The 16701-nt window shown below is 45.3% G+C and overlaps 1 protein-coding gene across 1 annotated transcript; it reads left to right on the top strand.

Annotated features, from left to right (window-relative positions):
• Positions 1–1974: 1974 nt before the first annotated feature.
• LOC108940860 (SHC-transforming protein 4-like) lies at positions 1975–13417 on the top strand. Its single transcript, XM_018763266.2, has 11 exons — positions 1975–2579; positions 5718–5788; positions 8120–8183; positions 8517–8636; positions 8912–8965; positions 10022–10073; positions 10448–10574; positions 11448–11622; positions 11720–11792; positions 12465–12760; positions 12906–13417. The coding sequence occupies exons 1-11, from the start codon at positions 2100–2102 to the stop codon at positions 13035–13037; spliced, it is 1644 nt and encodes a 547-aa protein (XP_018618782.2). The 5' UTR covers positions 1975–2099; the 3' UTR covers positions 13038–13417.
• The last annotated feature ends 3284 nt before the right edge of the window (positions 13418–16701 follow it).

The raw sequence follows: 16701 nt of genomic DNA, 5'->3' as shown, positions 1-16701 counted from the left end.
TTTACTGTGTAAATATAATCTAAGTACCTTGCTCAAGGGTACTAAAGCAGGAGGTGTGGTCTAAACCGATTTAACGTAATTTGGATTTAAAAAAACGTTTTGATGGAATATTTAACCGCAACTTAAATTAAAGGACTCCCTACCTATCTATTGCTATTAGTATAGTAATTTACTTCATAACATAAGCAACTTTACAAATAAGCTCAGAAACTGGATGGAGTTTGCTATCCCTGAGGCAAAAAATGCAAAACCTGAACGCTCTCGTGACCCCGCCCCCCCAGGACAGCGTCCCAATCCTGCGCTTTCCTAATGTGCCCAAGGGGTCGCGACCCAGTGCAGTCGTAGGACTCACGTTTTGTGACCGATACACTTCAGTCTGATGAACATTAAACTTGATCTGCTGCTTCTGTGTGGCTCTCGGTGTCTCTTAACACTCCTAAAAAGTCACTTTTGTTCGCTTCCTTCTGATTCTCTTACTTGAAATTATACTACAAAATCATAAGAGGAAAGACTATAATAACCCTCCCTGTACCTTTGGCACATAAGAAGGGTTATTCTACTGTTATTATTAAGTGTACTTATTAGACATAGGAGTAATAGTATAATATCATAATATAGGCACTCAGGCGCATTTGTTATATTTGACACTTTCAGCTTTCTCCATTTTACAGGTAATTTCAAATAGACATCAATTAAGTAAATTTGTGATTTCTATTAAGTAATAATTAGTACTAGACGATTTACTAAGTAAAACATTTCAGTGAGTGTTTTTACTTTAGTGTGCCCGTCTGGACATTTCTTTATTTAACGGAAGTTCATAACAGTTTTGAGGCGGACCTCGTTGATCAGATCAGTTTACAAGAGAGGCGTTAGGGAATGTCCTGTTAATACATCGCTTAATATAACGCCAGCTCCTGCAGCTCTCATGTGAATAGGCTCTGGATATTACCCTGGACAAGCACATTAAGTCTTGGAAAAAAAAAATGAATGTGGTTCTTATTTGAGAAACATCTTCATTTTTCTCATGGAATCACCGCACATAAAAGTAACGCAGGTCCTCAGTTCCACCTCCCAAACGCATGGAAAAAGCAGCACTAAACAAGATTGTTCCCCTTCCATTTACGAAGTCCACCTTTTGTTTTAAAAGTACTGGTAGGTTTCCCGTGTGATGCTGCCACGCCCCGGTAAACCGCTATCATGATGAAGGACATTCAAATCGCTTCGACTGTCTTGTATTTATCGCGCATGAGTCACCCTGCCCTTCCCTCATTGGACGGTAACTTAAAGGGAAAAAAAAACACCCAAGGGACTGCCAGCCAATTACAGGAAACGCTCGCTTCGCTCGCGCCTTTCTGAGCATGCGCGCCCAGAGGGGGAAACTCATTCATAAAAAAGCGAAAAGTTCATTCATGAGAAGGCAGCTGTCGTGCGCGGAGAAGTGACAGGGCAGGGGGACGGGGGGGCTTCACTAGGTGGTGTTCGTGGGGAGTGCAGCGATGAGCACGTGTCTTGGCGCGTGTGTGCCCGTGGGACGATGAAATAAATGTCACGGTGTGGCTGAAGAGGAGGGGGGACAATAGACGGTGAAGAACACAGGTCACAGCGCTGGGGCTGGTAGGTTCAACACCCAGAAGGTACTACGTCTGCGTCCCAACCGCAGCACTGAACTTAGCTAATGCTTTCTTTACTTGATATAGTTTTTTATGAATGAATATGTGGCGCATTAGATGAATCGTGGTTGGAGCAGCAACTCCTCGCATGAGTGGTATCAGTTTTCTGTAGGAAAAGTTGCGCAGAAGGTTCTCTGTTCTCGCGTTGGTCTGGATTTGCACTGTGATTGTGGGGAAAGGAGAAATTGTTCTTTTTTTTTGGTTGTTTCTCAGATATGTTTCTTTGTCCTGCTCTTTCCTCTGGTGTCCCAGCGGTGAGTGAATGAGTGAGTGACAGTGAGTGTGTGTGTGTGTGTGTGTGTGTGTGTGTGTGTGTGTGTGTGTGTGTGTGTGTGTGTGCGCGCGTTGCCATTCGCTCCCTGCTGGCTCTGGCTATGAGAGAGCAGCATCAGCCCGGGCTCAGGGGACACGCACTTCGGACAGTCAGGCATGCTGCACCGCACCAAGTACAGCCGCTTCCGCAACGACTCGGTCACTTCCCTAGAGGACAGCTCAGGGGGCCCGACAGCTCTGCCCGCGGTCGCAAAGCCGGCCCCCTGCCCCAATGCCACGCCGCTGCCGTACCTGGCCCCTTGGCCGGCTTTCCGTGCCCCGCACTCTCCAACGGGTGCCCCGGAGGAGGGAGCCACTACTCTCTGCACCTTGATCCCCAGGATGGCCGGCATGAAGATCAACACTTCTTCTGGCCTGCTCGCACTCAAAGGGCTGGCGCTGTCCTCCAAGCAGACCCCTCGCAGCAAACTGACTGCCGACTGCAGCCCTGGCAGGAACCCAGCAGCCTTCTTCCAGTCCCCACCCCATGTTGACAGCGAAAGGGGGTCTGCCCAGCCTGAAGGACTACTCTCCTTCCTCAAGCCCAGCCTGGGGTGTGAAAGTCATCTGGAGTTGGGGACATCCTTCAACATCAGGGTATGTGTACTTGAGATGAGATGTAGTAGCAAGGCTTGCATGAGGACTGCATGCATGTGAACACACTAGTATAGACCACTATGTCAATTTGTGTGTCCTTGCATCTCAAATATGTTTTATTCATTTAGCTGATGCTTATCTCCAATGCAACTGACAGTACTAAACTACTTAATTATTTACGCCTTTATGCAGGTAGGTAATTTTTACTGGAGCAATTTAGGGTAAGTACTTTGCTCAGTGGTTCTATAGCTGGAGTTGGGATTCAAACCTGCAAACTTTGGGTCGTAAAGGCAGCAGCTCTAAGCACTACGTTACTGGCAGCCCCTGACTTTCCATCCACATCATAACCCCTCTAGTTTTTATGTGAACACATGGCAGTCAATCAAGACTATATTTTTCTTCGCTCCCTGGCTGTTGCTGACTTATGTGTAAAATTACACATTTCTTTATGTGTAAAATTTTGTGGTGCAAGATGAAGGCTGTCGGTGTTATGTCAAAAGTTAAACCTGTAATTCGGAACATCTGAAGGAAGCTTTGAGCAGATGACAGCACAGCGGGTGCGCGTCGGGTTTTATATCATAGTAAACGCAACGTCCTGAATGTAACACGTCTCATTAAAAATGTCGCTCTCTGTTTAGCTGAACCCACTGCTTTACAGTCAAGAGGCAAGACTCTTTATGGCCCTTCTGTGAAATTAGCCACGGTGGAGTTTGCTCCTGGTTAGTTTCTTCTTTCCAGTCCTCCTCCAGCAACTTCTTTCTGCAATCTGGAGCTTTTCCGCTCTTAGGATATTGAGGCAATTTGCGTGGAACAAACATCGGAACAAAACATTGTGCGAACTGCCATGTCAAAGTATGTGGAGTTTATGCAGTTTTCTCTTTAAGTGGACGGCAAACTGAGATCTGAGGCAGACGGAACTGTACACCCCCACATCCGCCCTCCTCTCGCAACCCCTCCACCACCACCTACACACTGGCTCTGTTTCCTGTGCAACCAGAAATGACTCATCCCCTCTTAATATTCTAGTTTGGATCTGCTGGATCAGAGAGAAATATTCAGTCAGTGACACGTCCGCGGCAACGTGCGCTTGTGACGTTCCGTGGGCTTTCTGTGAGGCTGAGTTTCGGGCCAAAGAGATGCAGGCTCACGCCGGGGGGGTGCGGGGTGCGAGGTGGGGGCAGAGCATGACTCCGTTTGGAGCGCCCACGGCCACATGGACCACAGTACCCCAGAAGCACATCAAGACCAGTTCAAAATCTATTCCCATCAACATGTAACAACACATGACAATGCAGCAAAGAAAATATTGCACAAATATGTTGAAGGAAATCACTTCTCATACACCCAGCACTGTCTCTCTATTCAACAGAGCGCTCCGAACAAGTTCCCCTGTGTATCGTTCAACATGTCATGTCAGTCCTCCTTCAATTTTGGGGCCCTTTAGATTCACTGTCAAGTAAATAGGTTAAAACTATTGTAAAGAATTTGTTCTTAGAGAAACCTTGTTTCATAATGAGCTTAGTCTTAAAACAGGGAACAAGTGAAGCAGAACAAAATACTTTTTTTTGCGCTCCTTTTGTGGATGATTCTTTGTACTAAAAATATGATTCTTATTAACATGACACACAAAAAAACGTGCATGGATATAGACGTCCGCGCACACGCTCGGCCACATACGTGCACGCGCGCGGTATTGATTTTTGCACTGCGCATTGTAGCCTCCCACGTCCCGGCCAAGGAAACAGCTGTGGACTTATTCATCCTGGTGTGAGCTTGTGGTATGACTCACCTGCTCTTGTGAAGGCTCTGTCCTGTCAAGGTTGGAATAGTAAAAGTGCCTTTCTGAATTGTGCGGCGCTGCTCGAGGGGCCGTATCTAACTGCATCGAGTGGACTTGGGGTCTGCACTGCTCTGCCTCCCTGTGCTATGGAGGGCTGCGTCGCGACCTTTGTGTAACAGCTAGAAGGTGGAACAGCTCACCTGTCCCCAACACCACACGCTGCCCAATGCAGCCCTTCTCATTACCAAAAGTTGCTGCCAAAGAAGCATGGTGATGTTTACAAAGCTTAGGGAACACTCTTGAATACGTTGCCTGAAATGTGTGGCACAGCAGGTAGCACTGGTGCCTCACAGATGCTGAGCTGTGGATTTAGATATGGTGTGGAATCCAGCTCGGTTTGTAGAGCGTTCGCAGGTTCTCGGTGGGTTTCTTCCAGGTGCTCCAGTCTTTTCCCACATGCCTAGGATGTGTGTTTCCAGTGGAACAAGGACTCATAATTATCTAAAGCATGTGTACATATAGGGGGGGTGTGGTGGTGCAGCGGGATTGGCCGGGTTCCGCTCTCTGGTGGATCTGGGGTTCGAGTCTCACTTAGGGCGCCCTGTGGCGGACTGGCGTCCTGTCCTGTCCTGTCCTGTCCTGTGTGTGTCCCCTCCCTCTCCAGCCTTACACCCTATGTTGCCGGGTTAAGCTCCGGTTGCACCGACCCTGCTCGGGACAAGTGGTTTCTGTGTGTGTGTGTGTGTGTGTGTGTGTGTGTGTGTGTGTGTGTGTGTGTGTGTGTGTGTGTGTGTGTATAAGTGGATGGCTGTGTGTAGCTACCCTGCAAAGGAGTGCTGTCTTATCTGCTGTATATGCTGTCATCATACCCTGTGCTTCCAGGATAGGCTCTGGACAAGTAGTTATTTATGATGGATGAAAACAGTTTTTTGTAATATCACATAAAACTATCATCTCCCGGTGGCATTAACATGACTTGTACAAGCTTTAGGCAACATGTAAAACAGTGCTGACTCATCTCAAGACAAGCATGATTTTGTTGGCCAGGTTAAAGCTTGAGGCTTAGGCACATTGAACCTTACATTTAAATTGATTAATTTAGTGGATGCTTTCCTCCAAAGAGACATACAACTCAGAGAAGGCAAATTCAACAAAATTACACTGAATCCTCTTTGTCTGAATCTGTATGTGAGTGAAGTTACTGCAGGTCTCAGCTGTGTTTTTGACTGTTGCTGTGTGTGAGTTGGGTTAACGTAGTCCTTGACAATGAGGCCGAAACATCAGGGGGCGTTCGGGAAGGGCACTGGTTGACAGGGGTGGACCCGTCTTGATTGAGTTCTGCCTTGTTTACTCCACAGTACATGGGCTGCTTGGAAGTGATGCAGTCCATGAGGCTCTTGGACTTCGAAACAAGAACGCAAGTCACACGGTAGGACCCAGTGTCACAATCCTCCAAGAAAACGGATAAACAAGTAGAGCCCACAGTGAAACTCGGTTCATGCCCAGGAGCAGTAAACTCAGGGTTGGGTTCCAACTGGTCCCGGCCAGCTGACAAAATGGTGCTGCCTGGAGGTCAACGTGATCAACATAAACACTTCTAGGAACCGGGCAAATTCTTCCTGTGTCTCATTAAATGAGATCACATTTTGTTTGTTGTGTGCCAGTCCTGTTTTTTTTTTTTTTTTTTTTTTTTTTTTTTTTACAGAATGAAGGAAGGCAGTTCTGTCGTGCGTGCGTGCGTGCGTGCACACATGCTGGTGTGCACATCTACTATGTTACCATCCAGCAGCCTGCAATCCTAACAAGGCAGCTAAAGGAATCTAGAGTTTCATCCTAAGAACCTATAAGAAACAGAACTTCTTGCTTTCGTTGAGCTATAAGCTCTATTGCTAGAGTTATCAAAGCGAAGGGAATCAAGAACATAAGAATTTGATAAGAACTTTGTTTAGACTAATATCGCGTTCAAGGAATTGCATACTGGAAAATTACATTTGAACAGACTTCCTGGTAATAGACTAATAGAATTTTAGTCTAAAAAAGTTGGATAGTTCAGCATTTGCAGTTTGTTCTTAAAAAGAATAAATACTTTGTGTAGAGTGGTATTGAAACATGAATACTTGTTCTCCTTTAAGTGAATAGTTGTTCTGGTACTTCAAGAACCCCCCAGATTTTAGAACAGGTCCCAGGATTATTTATTAAATTTTTTTATGAACTTACAATCATTAAAGGAAATTTGATCTTCCAATATCTGTTTGATATGATATCTATTTGAATAACTTTGATGTAATTGACTGAGTGTAATTGAATCCCTGGTGCTGAGAATTTCAGCTTGTCCAGACTCTTACTGCAATGTACATTGGGCATCAGCTCACACCCACACTGCCCCTTCCTCCCGCTGTCAGAGGTGGAGATTTCACTGGGACTGAACATTCCTCTCTAAGCTCTTCGTTCTCATTTCATCTTCTCAACCCAAGTGCATGACATTTAATAAATCAGTTTGATTTTCCTCAAAAATCAATATGCGTACTACAGCAACATTTGCTTTATTCCATTAATTGATCTGAAAAGAGAATAAATTTGTCATAATCAAGAAATTATGATGACTATAATTTATGCTCCCTAGTACGACCTCTTATTTAAACTCGGAGGCCTGTCCTCTCAAAGCTCTGGAGGCCCAGCTCTCTCCTTGTAAACTCCTCTTGGGATGCTGGTAGGACTCGGGGCTCTTTCAGACAGTAAGCTGTAGCTCCTGAAGGCAGCTCTAGGATGTGGATGTGAGAAATTCTGGGAAAGGCTGTTTTTCAGACAGCAGAGCTATAGCCCTGGTGCCAGTACACCCTGAAAGGCATCAGTATCTTCCCTGTGCTCTCACTGTGGACCACCCCCCCTCCCCACCGCTTGACCCTGACTGGTACTACAGCTCGCTTGGAAAATCTGCTATTGATTTGACTGCACCTTCATCAAGTGTTTCCTGTGTGTGTTTGCACAGGCGTGGATGGGTCTTGGTGTGTGTGCAGATATGTGTGCTTCTATATTGTGTTCCCTGTCTTCTTCCTGGCTCCACTCTTACTTTGTTGTGATTCAGTACTTATTACTCTACATACAAATTTTTCCTTAATACCTGAGCTGTTTTCTTGTGTGTGTGTGTGTGTGTGTGTGTGTGTGTGGGGGGGGGGGGGCTTGATGCATACTGAAGGTCTGTCTGCTCGCCTTCAAAAGAAGCACGCAGGGTTTATACTAGCCATGCACTGACCAGTAACAGAACGCCGATGAAAAATCCTCCTTATTACTGTATATCTTGTAGTTGCACTGGCTCCTGCCCCCTGGAGTCATCCCTCCTATCCCCCCCCTGTCGAAGAGGAAATCAAATGTCACACACTTGCTGCGCTGCGTTCGATTACTGTGCAGCGTGTGAGTCACTGCAAGGCATGTAAGAATGATGCAGATCCAGAAACACTCGGAGCTCAAACGTGCGTTTGTCGCTCTGTGACATCACTTCATCTCCAGGACCTCTGAGATTCAGTCACAAGGGACACGCGTGCCACAGTATAAATTATAAGCTATAATAAGAACAAATAAAACTGTGGGGCTATTATGTTGGAGATGTTCACTGACAAAGTCTCATAAGCAGAATGCAGAATTATCTCTTAAAGTAGACTAAAGCCAGTGGTCAATACGGCAGTTACTGGATAGATACCATATCCTGTTACTCAAGTTACTGTAAAATTCCTGTCTTGTTTTGTGCTGTTGATCATCGCAGGGAAGCCATAAGTCGCCTGTGTGACTGTGTGCCTGGAGTAAAGGCAGCACTGAAGCACAGGAAGGTAAGGAGAGTGAGGAACTAGCCAGACACACAGAGGCACTTCCATGTCCTCATAAACATACATACACACATACAGTGTATCAACAAAAATGCAACTGCATGAATGTATGCAAACACACACTTTTCAATTATCTGTACACATCCACGCCTGCCCCACTACAAAATGCACAGTGCGTGTGTGTTTACAGACAGTTACTTCCGAGCTTCTGCATGGCTGCAATTGGTTCATGGTTTGGCCTTCAGTCGCGTTATGTCACATGTGGCAGTATGCATATACACCCACAGGTTATGTGTGCTGTAAAGTTAGATGAACAGATTGTTTATCTGTCCGCAGCCTCCAAATAAAGAACTTTCAGCCATTCTGGGCAAGAGCAATCTGCAGTTTTCTGGAATGAACATCAAATTAAACATCTCCACAAACAGTTTGAGTTTAACCACCCTTGGCTCTCAACAGGTAAGAAGTATTTACTCGGCTGCAGTACAAGCTCAAAAAATGAAGACCGCTATATAAGAACTGCTGCATTAACCAAGATGGTAATTTAATCTGAAGACCAGGACAAATATTTTTACAAAGGATTATAAGAAATGGTAGCTTCATCTTTCTGGTGTAAATGCAGGATATCGGCAAGCTCCACTCTTTTGGATCAATTCTGGCCCCACACTGATGCTCACGTTGTACTGCTGGTTATGGATTTAACACTAATCTTTTCCCGTTTCTCTCCTCTCTAGACTATTGTCCATCACCACATGCAGTCCATATCATTTGCCTCTGGAGGGGACCCTGTATGTTTACTTAAATTATATTTGTGTAGGAGTTGTGCGGTTTATGTGAGGGGTGGTGCTGGTATTGTTTGGTGTGAATGGTGAATGAGAATGTGGTATAGATGACTAGGGTTGATGTTTGGAATATGGGGTAGAAAATAGCGGATGGGGACGTAAGGCAGAGGTTCAGCCTTTCAGGATTTGAGCACGGTAAGGAATGGGGATTTGGGTTATTGATGTTTGGTAAAGAATGATGGTTTGTGTTAGCAATGTTGGGTGGAGCGTGAGGGTTTGCCGTCGAACGTCGGCTGGAGGTTGGACACTGGATATGTTGGATGGGGGTGGGGACTACAGTTGGGGGTGTGGATGTGGTGTTTGCACATGAAAATGTCAGAGAGAAGTTCCAGGGGTATCCTACTGCACTGCTCTCTTATCTGATTTCCTGCGGCCTTTCTGCTTCTCGTATGAAGAAGACTGCCATCAGCAGTGGGAAGAGAGCAGCTGGCATAGACACAGTTTTTTGATGACCGTGCCTTACAAAATAAGCAGATGTAAGAGGTGATTGTAATATAGAAGAGGATGTAATGCAGGGTTGATAAGCACGCGGTGATTTCATTAACGTAACAGTCCTCCCCCTGCGCACCTTCCACTTCCTGATGCTGCTTCTGTATTAATCATAATCTCAGCAGTATATGTGACACGCACCATGTCATTAAATTACTGTTAATTACTTCTCTGTGGGCAACGGCAAACAGAGAGGTCGGCTTCCTGTTGACTCACAGAACACTGTCTGCTCCCTCTTCCTTCAGCAGCCTTCTTGGCTGGGGAGGTGCTCTCTCCTGCAGGTCCCACAGGGGCTTCTGCCACCATTTCTGGTGGTGTGGAGAGGGTGTCATTTGGCAGAAGGTCTCTGTTAGCCACAGACTTGCATGCTGTTCCATGGTGGGCTTGTACCAGAACGTACTTCCATCTGTAACAGAGAGGGAAATATGTTCTGGTTTTGGATGCACTTAGTTTTTCTTTTATTTTGATCAGTATGTACTCCTAAGTTTCCTCTTGTTCTGTCTTGTCTTACAGGACACTACTGATTATGTGGCTTATGTTGCCAAAGACCCAGTTAATCATAGGGGTGAGTATTCCTGAAAAACCAGGCAAACATATTATTATAAGGTGCTGTTGTTATAAAATTACTGTTTATGAGAGTGGTGTGAACTTGCTAGTCCAAGCGGCACAGTTGTGCAATGGGTAATACGAGTGCCACACAATCCCTGAGATGCGTGTTTGGGGGTAGGTTCAAATCCAGCTCAGGGGAGTGGAGTTTATATGCTCTCCACATGTTTGCAGTCCAATGATGTGCATGGAGGAAGACAATGGTAAACCATTTCTCTACCTTGCCTTACCATAAAAACCCTTTTTGTGGTCACTATGAGTCAGATTTGACTTGACGACACTTACAATGCATTTGTGCATGTTAGCACTGCTGCATTTGATGCTTTTTTGCAGCATGTCACATATTGGAATGCCCAGATGGAGTAGCTCAGGAGGTCATAAACACAATTGGACAAGCGTTTGAGCTGCGCTTCCGGCAGGTTCTGAACAACCCCTCTGCTCTACTTGCAACCACACAGAGGTCAGTGTCTCCTCTTTTTCATGAGGCTGTCTCTAAGGCCCTGCTCACATTCTGTCTTATTGATCCCGAGGATTTCGGCAGGTCCGATGACATCAAGTGGCAAGTGACTTTATCTTAGTGATGAACTAATAGTGAAGACAATAGACTTTGTTTAATGTATGATACTGCATGTTTAAAAGCTGAGTATTCGATGGGTATTGTTGAACAGCATCTGCAACAGGTGAGAGATCATTCCTGTCTAATCTAAATGCATGTCTTGCATACAACAGTCCATAACATGCAGTGTCTCACCTAGATATTTTACATCTCTGAAGGCTGTGTACCCTTCCAGGTTCATGGCCACAGTGCAGTGCCACCCATGTGCGCACTGATGTGATAAATTAGCAGGAAGTGACTGTTCTCTCCAGCTCGGCTCAGGTTTCAGGCAAAATACGTTGCTACTTAACCTGCTCACAACACAGTTCCTCACTGAAGGAAGGACAGTCAGTGTGTTGCAAGTGCAGATCCAGCTGTTAAGTCCTGTGGTTTCTGTGGTCTCCCTGTCCCCCCCCAGACAGCAGCTGTAGTACACCCTGCTTGTGTTCTGGCCTGTTGGTGCAGATTTTGAACGGCTGAAACTGAGCCATCGTTTATCACAGGGATCTTTTGCAATGGACTTTCTCCCTGCCTAATCCTCATGTGAATAAGGCTCTTGTATCCATGGAAACAGGGTGCTAATCTACATGGGTATCTGGGAGACTGGTTGGTCTGGAGTCCTCTTTTTTTTTTTTTTTTTTTTTTTTAAACTATCACCCCAACAGTGGCTGTGCTGAAGTGTTAAAACTGCTCTGTTACACTGTCAACCACCTCTCTTTTGGGGCTCTTTACGGGCAGGGGGGCGGTTGCTGACGGCGGCTGGTGTCCGGAGAGCTCTGAGGTTCACCAGTATTACAACGAGATTCCTGGCAAGCAGCCTCCCCCAGGTGGGCTACTGGATATGCGGGTGAAAACGGAAGCAATCCTGGTGTCTCCTGGTGGCTGTCAAATGGAGGATGAGAAGCTCCAATGGGTAAGACCCCCCAGTTCCCATTTGTAATCCATCGCATAACACTCATGCTGCAGCTTCCTGAGTGACTCATCCCCCCGTTGTTTTCATTGTCTTGCAGATTGGCTGTCCGCAGAACGTCAGCACATATGAAAACTGTGCTCTCACCAGCAAACGGCTCCTTTCCGCTGCAGGTAAGACAGACGCGTGACATCTGTGGTCACATGTAACAGGACCTTTGTTACGAAGGGCTGTGTGGTGAGCGCTGTGTGATACTGATACTGCTGTGGAGTCATCCTGGGTGTTTGAAGGATGTTAGTGAAGACATCGTGGAAGAATGAAGGACTTTTTTTTTTTTTTTTTTAAAAAAGACTGCAGGCTGTGTGGTTGGAATGCCCATCATTTTATTAATCCGGGATTGCTGACTTATTCCTTTTTTTCTTACACTTTAGCTGACTTAATTGGAAATTTATTGAAAACAAAGGAAAATGTGAATTGTTGTTTCCCTTGGACCTTTGGATTAAAATGGAGAAATCTGCTTGAAATTCATTTTTCTCAGTGCCCCCCCGCCCCCAAAAGCAATATGTTTGCAAGATTATTGGCAGCCTTGCAGGACACAGATACTTGATATACAGAGGATGTAGAGTCAACAAGACTGAAAAGGGCCTGTCAGATGTGGCAGTGACTTCCTACAGGAAGTATCTGTTCTACCATGAAGGACTGACTGGGCACTATCATTGTAGCACTTACCAGGATATTGTTTCTTCCTTAATTTCAAATCAATAAGTTGTCTGTATGAAAAATGATACTGGGAAACCCGAGTTTGTCGGCATTCACTCAAGTCACCCCCATCCTGCATGCGTCAGATGCCAAGCAGGGTGTTGCCCCCATCCCGGTGGAGAGTGTGGAGGGCGCAGAGGCGGCTTACAGCACACTAGGAGATGCCAGCACCTTCCCAGACGTCCTCCAGCACATCCAGGAGCTCCTGCAGTGCGAGGCCTGGTACCATGGGCAGATGAGCCGGCACGAGGCGGAGAGCCTGCTGATGGACAGTGGCGATTTCCTGGTGCGCGAAAGCAGCTCTTTGCCTGGCCAGTACGTGCTGAGTGGCCTGCAGGGAGCCACAGCCAAACACCTGCTGCTGGTTGACCCTGAAGGAATGGTATGCTGGACCATTCATGCTGTCATACATCATGGGAGTTGAATGGTTATTAGCTGCTGTTTTTTTAACCATATATGGAGAAAATGTATAATGCTCACCTGTGCTGCCTTTTTTTTTTTTTTTTTATCCATTGATTTCATTACAGGTAAGAACAAAGGATCACATCTTCAAGAGTGTGGGACACCTCATCCGTTACCATATGGACAGTCAGCGGCCCATAGTTTCATGTGGCAGTGAGCTGTGTCTGAAACAGCCCGTGGTGCAGAAACAACACTGACCAGCATGTGGGAACGTGTTCGCCCTGGACAGCCCTGCGGCTCTCGGCCGAGTACTCTGGAACTTTCTACAGAGTCCCGATGCCTGCATGTCCTCGTCCTTTAAAGTAACAGATATTCTACTGCTTCAGGCACCAGCTTTAGTAACCATTAATTATACTGGGTCATGAAAGGCCACAGAATGACTTGCATTTTATACTAGTGTTTCAAAGCACAAGTTTTAAGCTGTAAAGAAACCGGGTGACTCTTATTGCTGTGTGTGAAAATGTTCCTTTTTCTTTTTATTTTTGAATCTGTGCCTTGACTAGTTAATGTGGGTCAAAGCGGTAGGTTTATACCACATTTTGTTAACAGCTGTAGAATGAATTTTGTAGTGGCTGAGTTTTTTTTTTTTTTTCCTTCTTTCATTTTTAATGTTTGCTTGATTTATATAATTCTCTTAAGTGAATGCTATACTTGATTAGTGTATTCATTTGAAGGCACTTTAACACTGAGTATGTTTATTAATATATTGATAATACATCATTAATATTACAGGCAGCTTGACTTGAAAGTTATCAATTCTATTTTTTTGTCTAGTTTTAGTGGTAAATTAAAAAACTGAGTCTTAAAATATGCAAGACATTGTAATCCAGTTGTTTCCTTTGTAAGAGACCATAAATATTTTTCCTCTCTTGTCATGCACTTGAGACAATGCCTCTTGTTTCCAGTTCAAAATACTTACAAATAAGACATTTTAAGTCTATACCAATATTTCATTATCCTAGAGCACTGTTGGGATGGTTCCCCTGTAGTCTCAAAAGAGAGATTAAATGGCTTCATTTCCAGGTTGTATATACATATTTGAAGTCAAGTATTACAGAATGTAAAATACATGCAGTTTATATTTCCCTGTAGTAAATATATAGCTGGCAGCATGAATTGTCATTCAGTTGTCGCCTTTCTCCAAGCTGACTTCAGTTTTAGGTTTTAGTACAGTGAGCTAGAAGGGCAGTATTCTTGCTGAATGAATTAAGGGTAACTACCTTGATCAATGGTACTACAGCAGGAGTAGGACTGTTGAATTACAAATCAAGAGACCTAATCACTCCTCTACCTGTTTCTCAGGTCTGTCATTTGTACTGAGCTCAAATAGTATTGTACATAATGGGGAACCCCACTATTTTCACTCTGGGAGAATTCACCCAAAACTGGTGAAAGTGGAAAACTTGCAGGGCAGTGATGCTATGCTATGCTATGCTATGTTATGCTACGCTACGCTACGCTAGGCTAGGCTAGGCTAGGCCTGCTATGTTATGCTGTGCTATACCACTACATCCACCCAAGACAGCTGTGCAGTCACTTTAAAGGCCCATAAACTGGTTAGCCACAAGATGCCGCTGTTGTACAGCATTTAAAACCGCACAGGCAGCCCGCATAGCCGCAGTGTGGATTCTTGCTCAGGAAATCCACTCTCAGCTACTCCCGCCAACTCTGGTGCCATTTTGTCGAACTGTTCCTCTCGCTGCTGCAAACAAAGCTATTTGTTCGAAAGCAGCTTGTAGAATCAAATAATAATCTGCAGCTGCGATTATTACAAATTATTATTTTTTATTTAAATTGTGCTGTACCAAGATTTAATCGGCAAGCATACATCACTAGTTATGTTATAACGTTACGTTATAACGTTTAATGTTTTTAAATTTCAGTGATGACATTAACTCCAAAATGTACAGTGAAGCACGAAGCACTATCAAATGTAATGTGTTCCCCCTGAAAACTGTGCAAAACTGCAGTTTCCTCTGCCTTTGGGCTGAATTGCGTGTACATTTTACACATATTCATTTAGCCGAACAGTAGGCCTTCAGAGATGCGCTCGCTGGGGGACGAACGACGACGACGTGAGCAGGACAGAAAGTGGCAGGGCGGTCCGCTGGCACCTGGCGCGCCGGTTTCCGGCACAGACCCAGTGACCCACGTTGCCATCCGCAGGGTGAAGGGCCAGCTCTGTTCCAGAGCAGAGTTCTCCTGAGCTGATGTCAGTCCTCTGGGTGTAGTATCAGAGGAAATTCTACGGGGCTTCCCGGGGAAAGTGAGATCAGACTACACCCAGCAGTCCTCGTTCGTCTCCCCTCACGTGTGCACTGGGCCTGGGCTCGTATACAGCGCCAGCAGGGCGAGCGGCCGAGACTCTGTCGCTGCATTCCTTCAGGTGTGCAAGTCCTCTGAGGACACTTTGCTCCTGTGCATGTGACACGGCAAGGAGTGAACGCAGCGCAGATGCGTGTTACTGCGCCGCTTCTGCGCCCCCACTGCACTGCCATGCAGTGCGGATCATTTTTTTATGTCTCCCCCCCCCACCCAAACTCCAATTTGGGCGTCGCTCCCTGTATCTGGAAGAGCACTTTGGATCAAATTGCTTTTTCACGTGTCAGGCTAGTCACCAAACTGGCACCCATCGCCTGAAAGTGCGGCTCTCCAGTTTTCCAGATTTCTTCCATTAGGTTTGGCACAACTGGCAGAGCAGGCCATCCATCAAAATGAGTGGGTCAGATGTGTTCTTTCTCAGTGCGGCGTCTTGTGGGGAATAACAACGCATTCAGTGGGGACTTAATGCTTGTGTGAACGATTACATCAATCTCAATCTGAAAAAATGCTTTCACTGTTGATGTGCTACACTACAGTTTCTTTTATCTTCCAAGTTACTGCAAGTTACCTACTTGTTGCTATTATTATGCAGACTTTTAAGTCAGTTATAGGTTGTTGCTTTTATTTAATTATAGTTAAAATCCCTTCTGAACTGTAAGCTTTGAAATGAAAACAAAAAAAATCTAAGTCAACAAAAAAAGCCCTCATTTGGCATTTAGCAAAGATCACGATTTGGTGCAATGATGGGTTACAAGTTAAATATGTATGTGTTTCAGCTGAAACTGACTGTGCTGAAGAAAAATGAGGGAAAAGACCACACTGTACATACCACTGGCTGGTTTGAGTAGAAAGTGAAAACCCGAGGATATCGGTTTGCCTTTCCAACAAGGGTCTTTTGTGCTTCTGTCATAATTTTGTGTGAATATGCAGACAGTCAGTCATGTGTGAACCTTGTTTGCGACGATAAGTGGTAATGTTTCTGCTCCAGTTAACAGAAACGGAACACTTGTTCTTTGCTATGGGCGTCTCTTGGACCCCATCGGCAGTGACCAGGGCAATTTGTGTGGCTCGTCCTGGAGAGCTCTTTTACACAGGTACTAGACTGGTGCGCACACACAGCCCACGACAGGTCCTCTGAGCACCATACAGCCTTTCGAAGGCCCCAGCAGAGCAACATCTGGGCTGAGGGGGCTAACTGGCAAGTTGCTCTTGCAAACCCTCATGGAGAAGAAACTGGTCTTCCAGGAAACGAGCCTTTCTAGAGACTCTGCACATAATGCCAGGACTGATGGAAGGAGGTGTCTGTAAGTAAGGAATGAACATGATTAAGAAAAAATTCAATCAATGCATCAGGTTATAAGGAGCTCAACAGCTATGAAAGAGTCAATAATTCATTCATTTTAATTAACCATTAGTTTATGACTGCAGCTCTGCCGCAGAAAATCTGAAAAGTACTAAGGATTCTAGATTTTATTCAGGAATATAAGATACAAACCAATGGGAAACACACAGAGACAGCAGGACTCTGCTCAAGTGCCT

Source organism: Scleropages formosus, chromosome 11 (genome assembly GCF_900964775.1).
Source record: "Scleropages formosus chromosome 11, fSclFor1.1, whole genome shotgun sequence".
In the NCBI taxonomy this organism is placed as follows: Eukaryota; Metazoa; Chordata; class Actinopteri; order Osteoglossiformes; family Osteoglossidae; genus Scleropages; species Scleropages formosus.
This window is presented reverse-complemented; position numbering and strand designations above follow the sequence as displayed.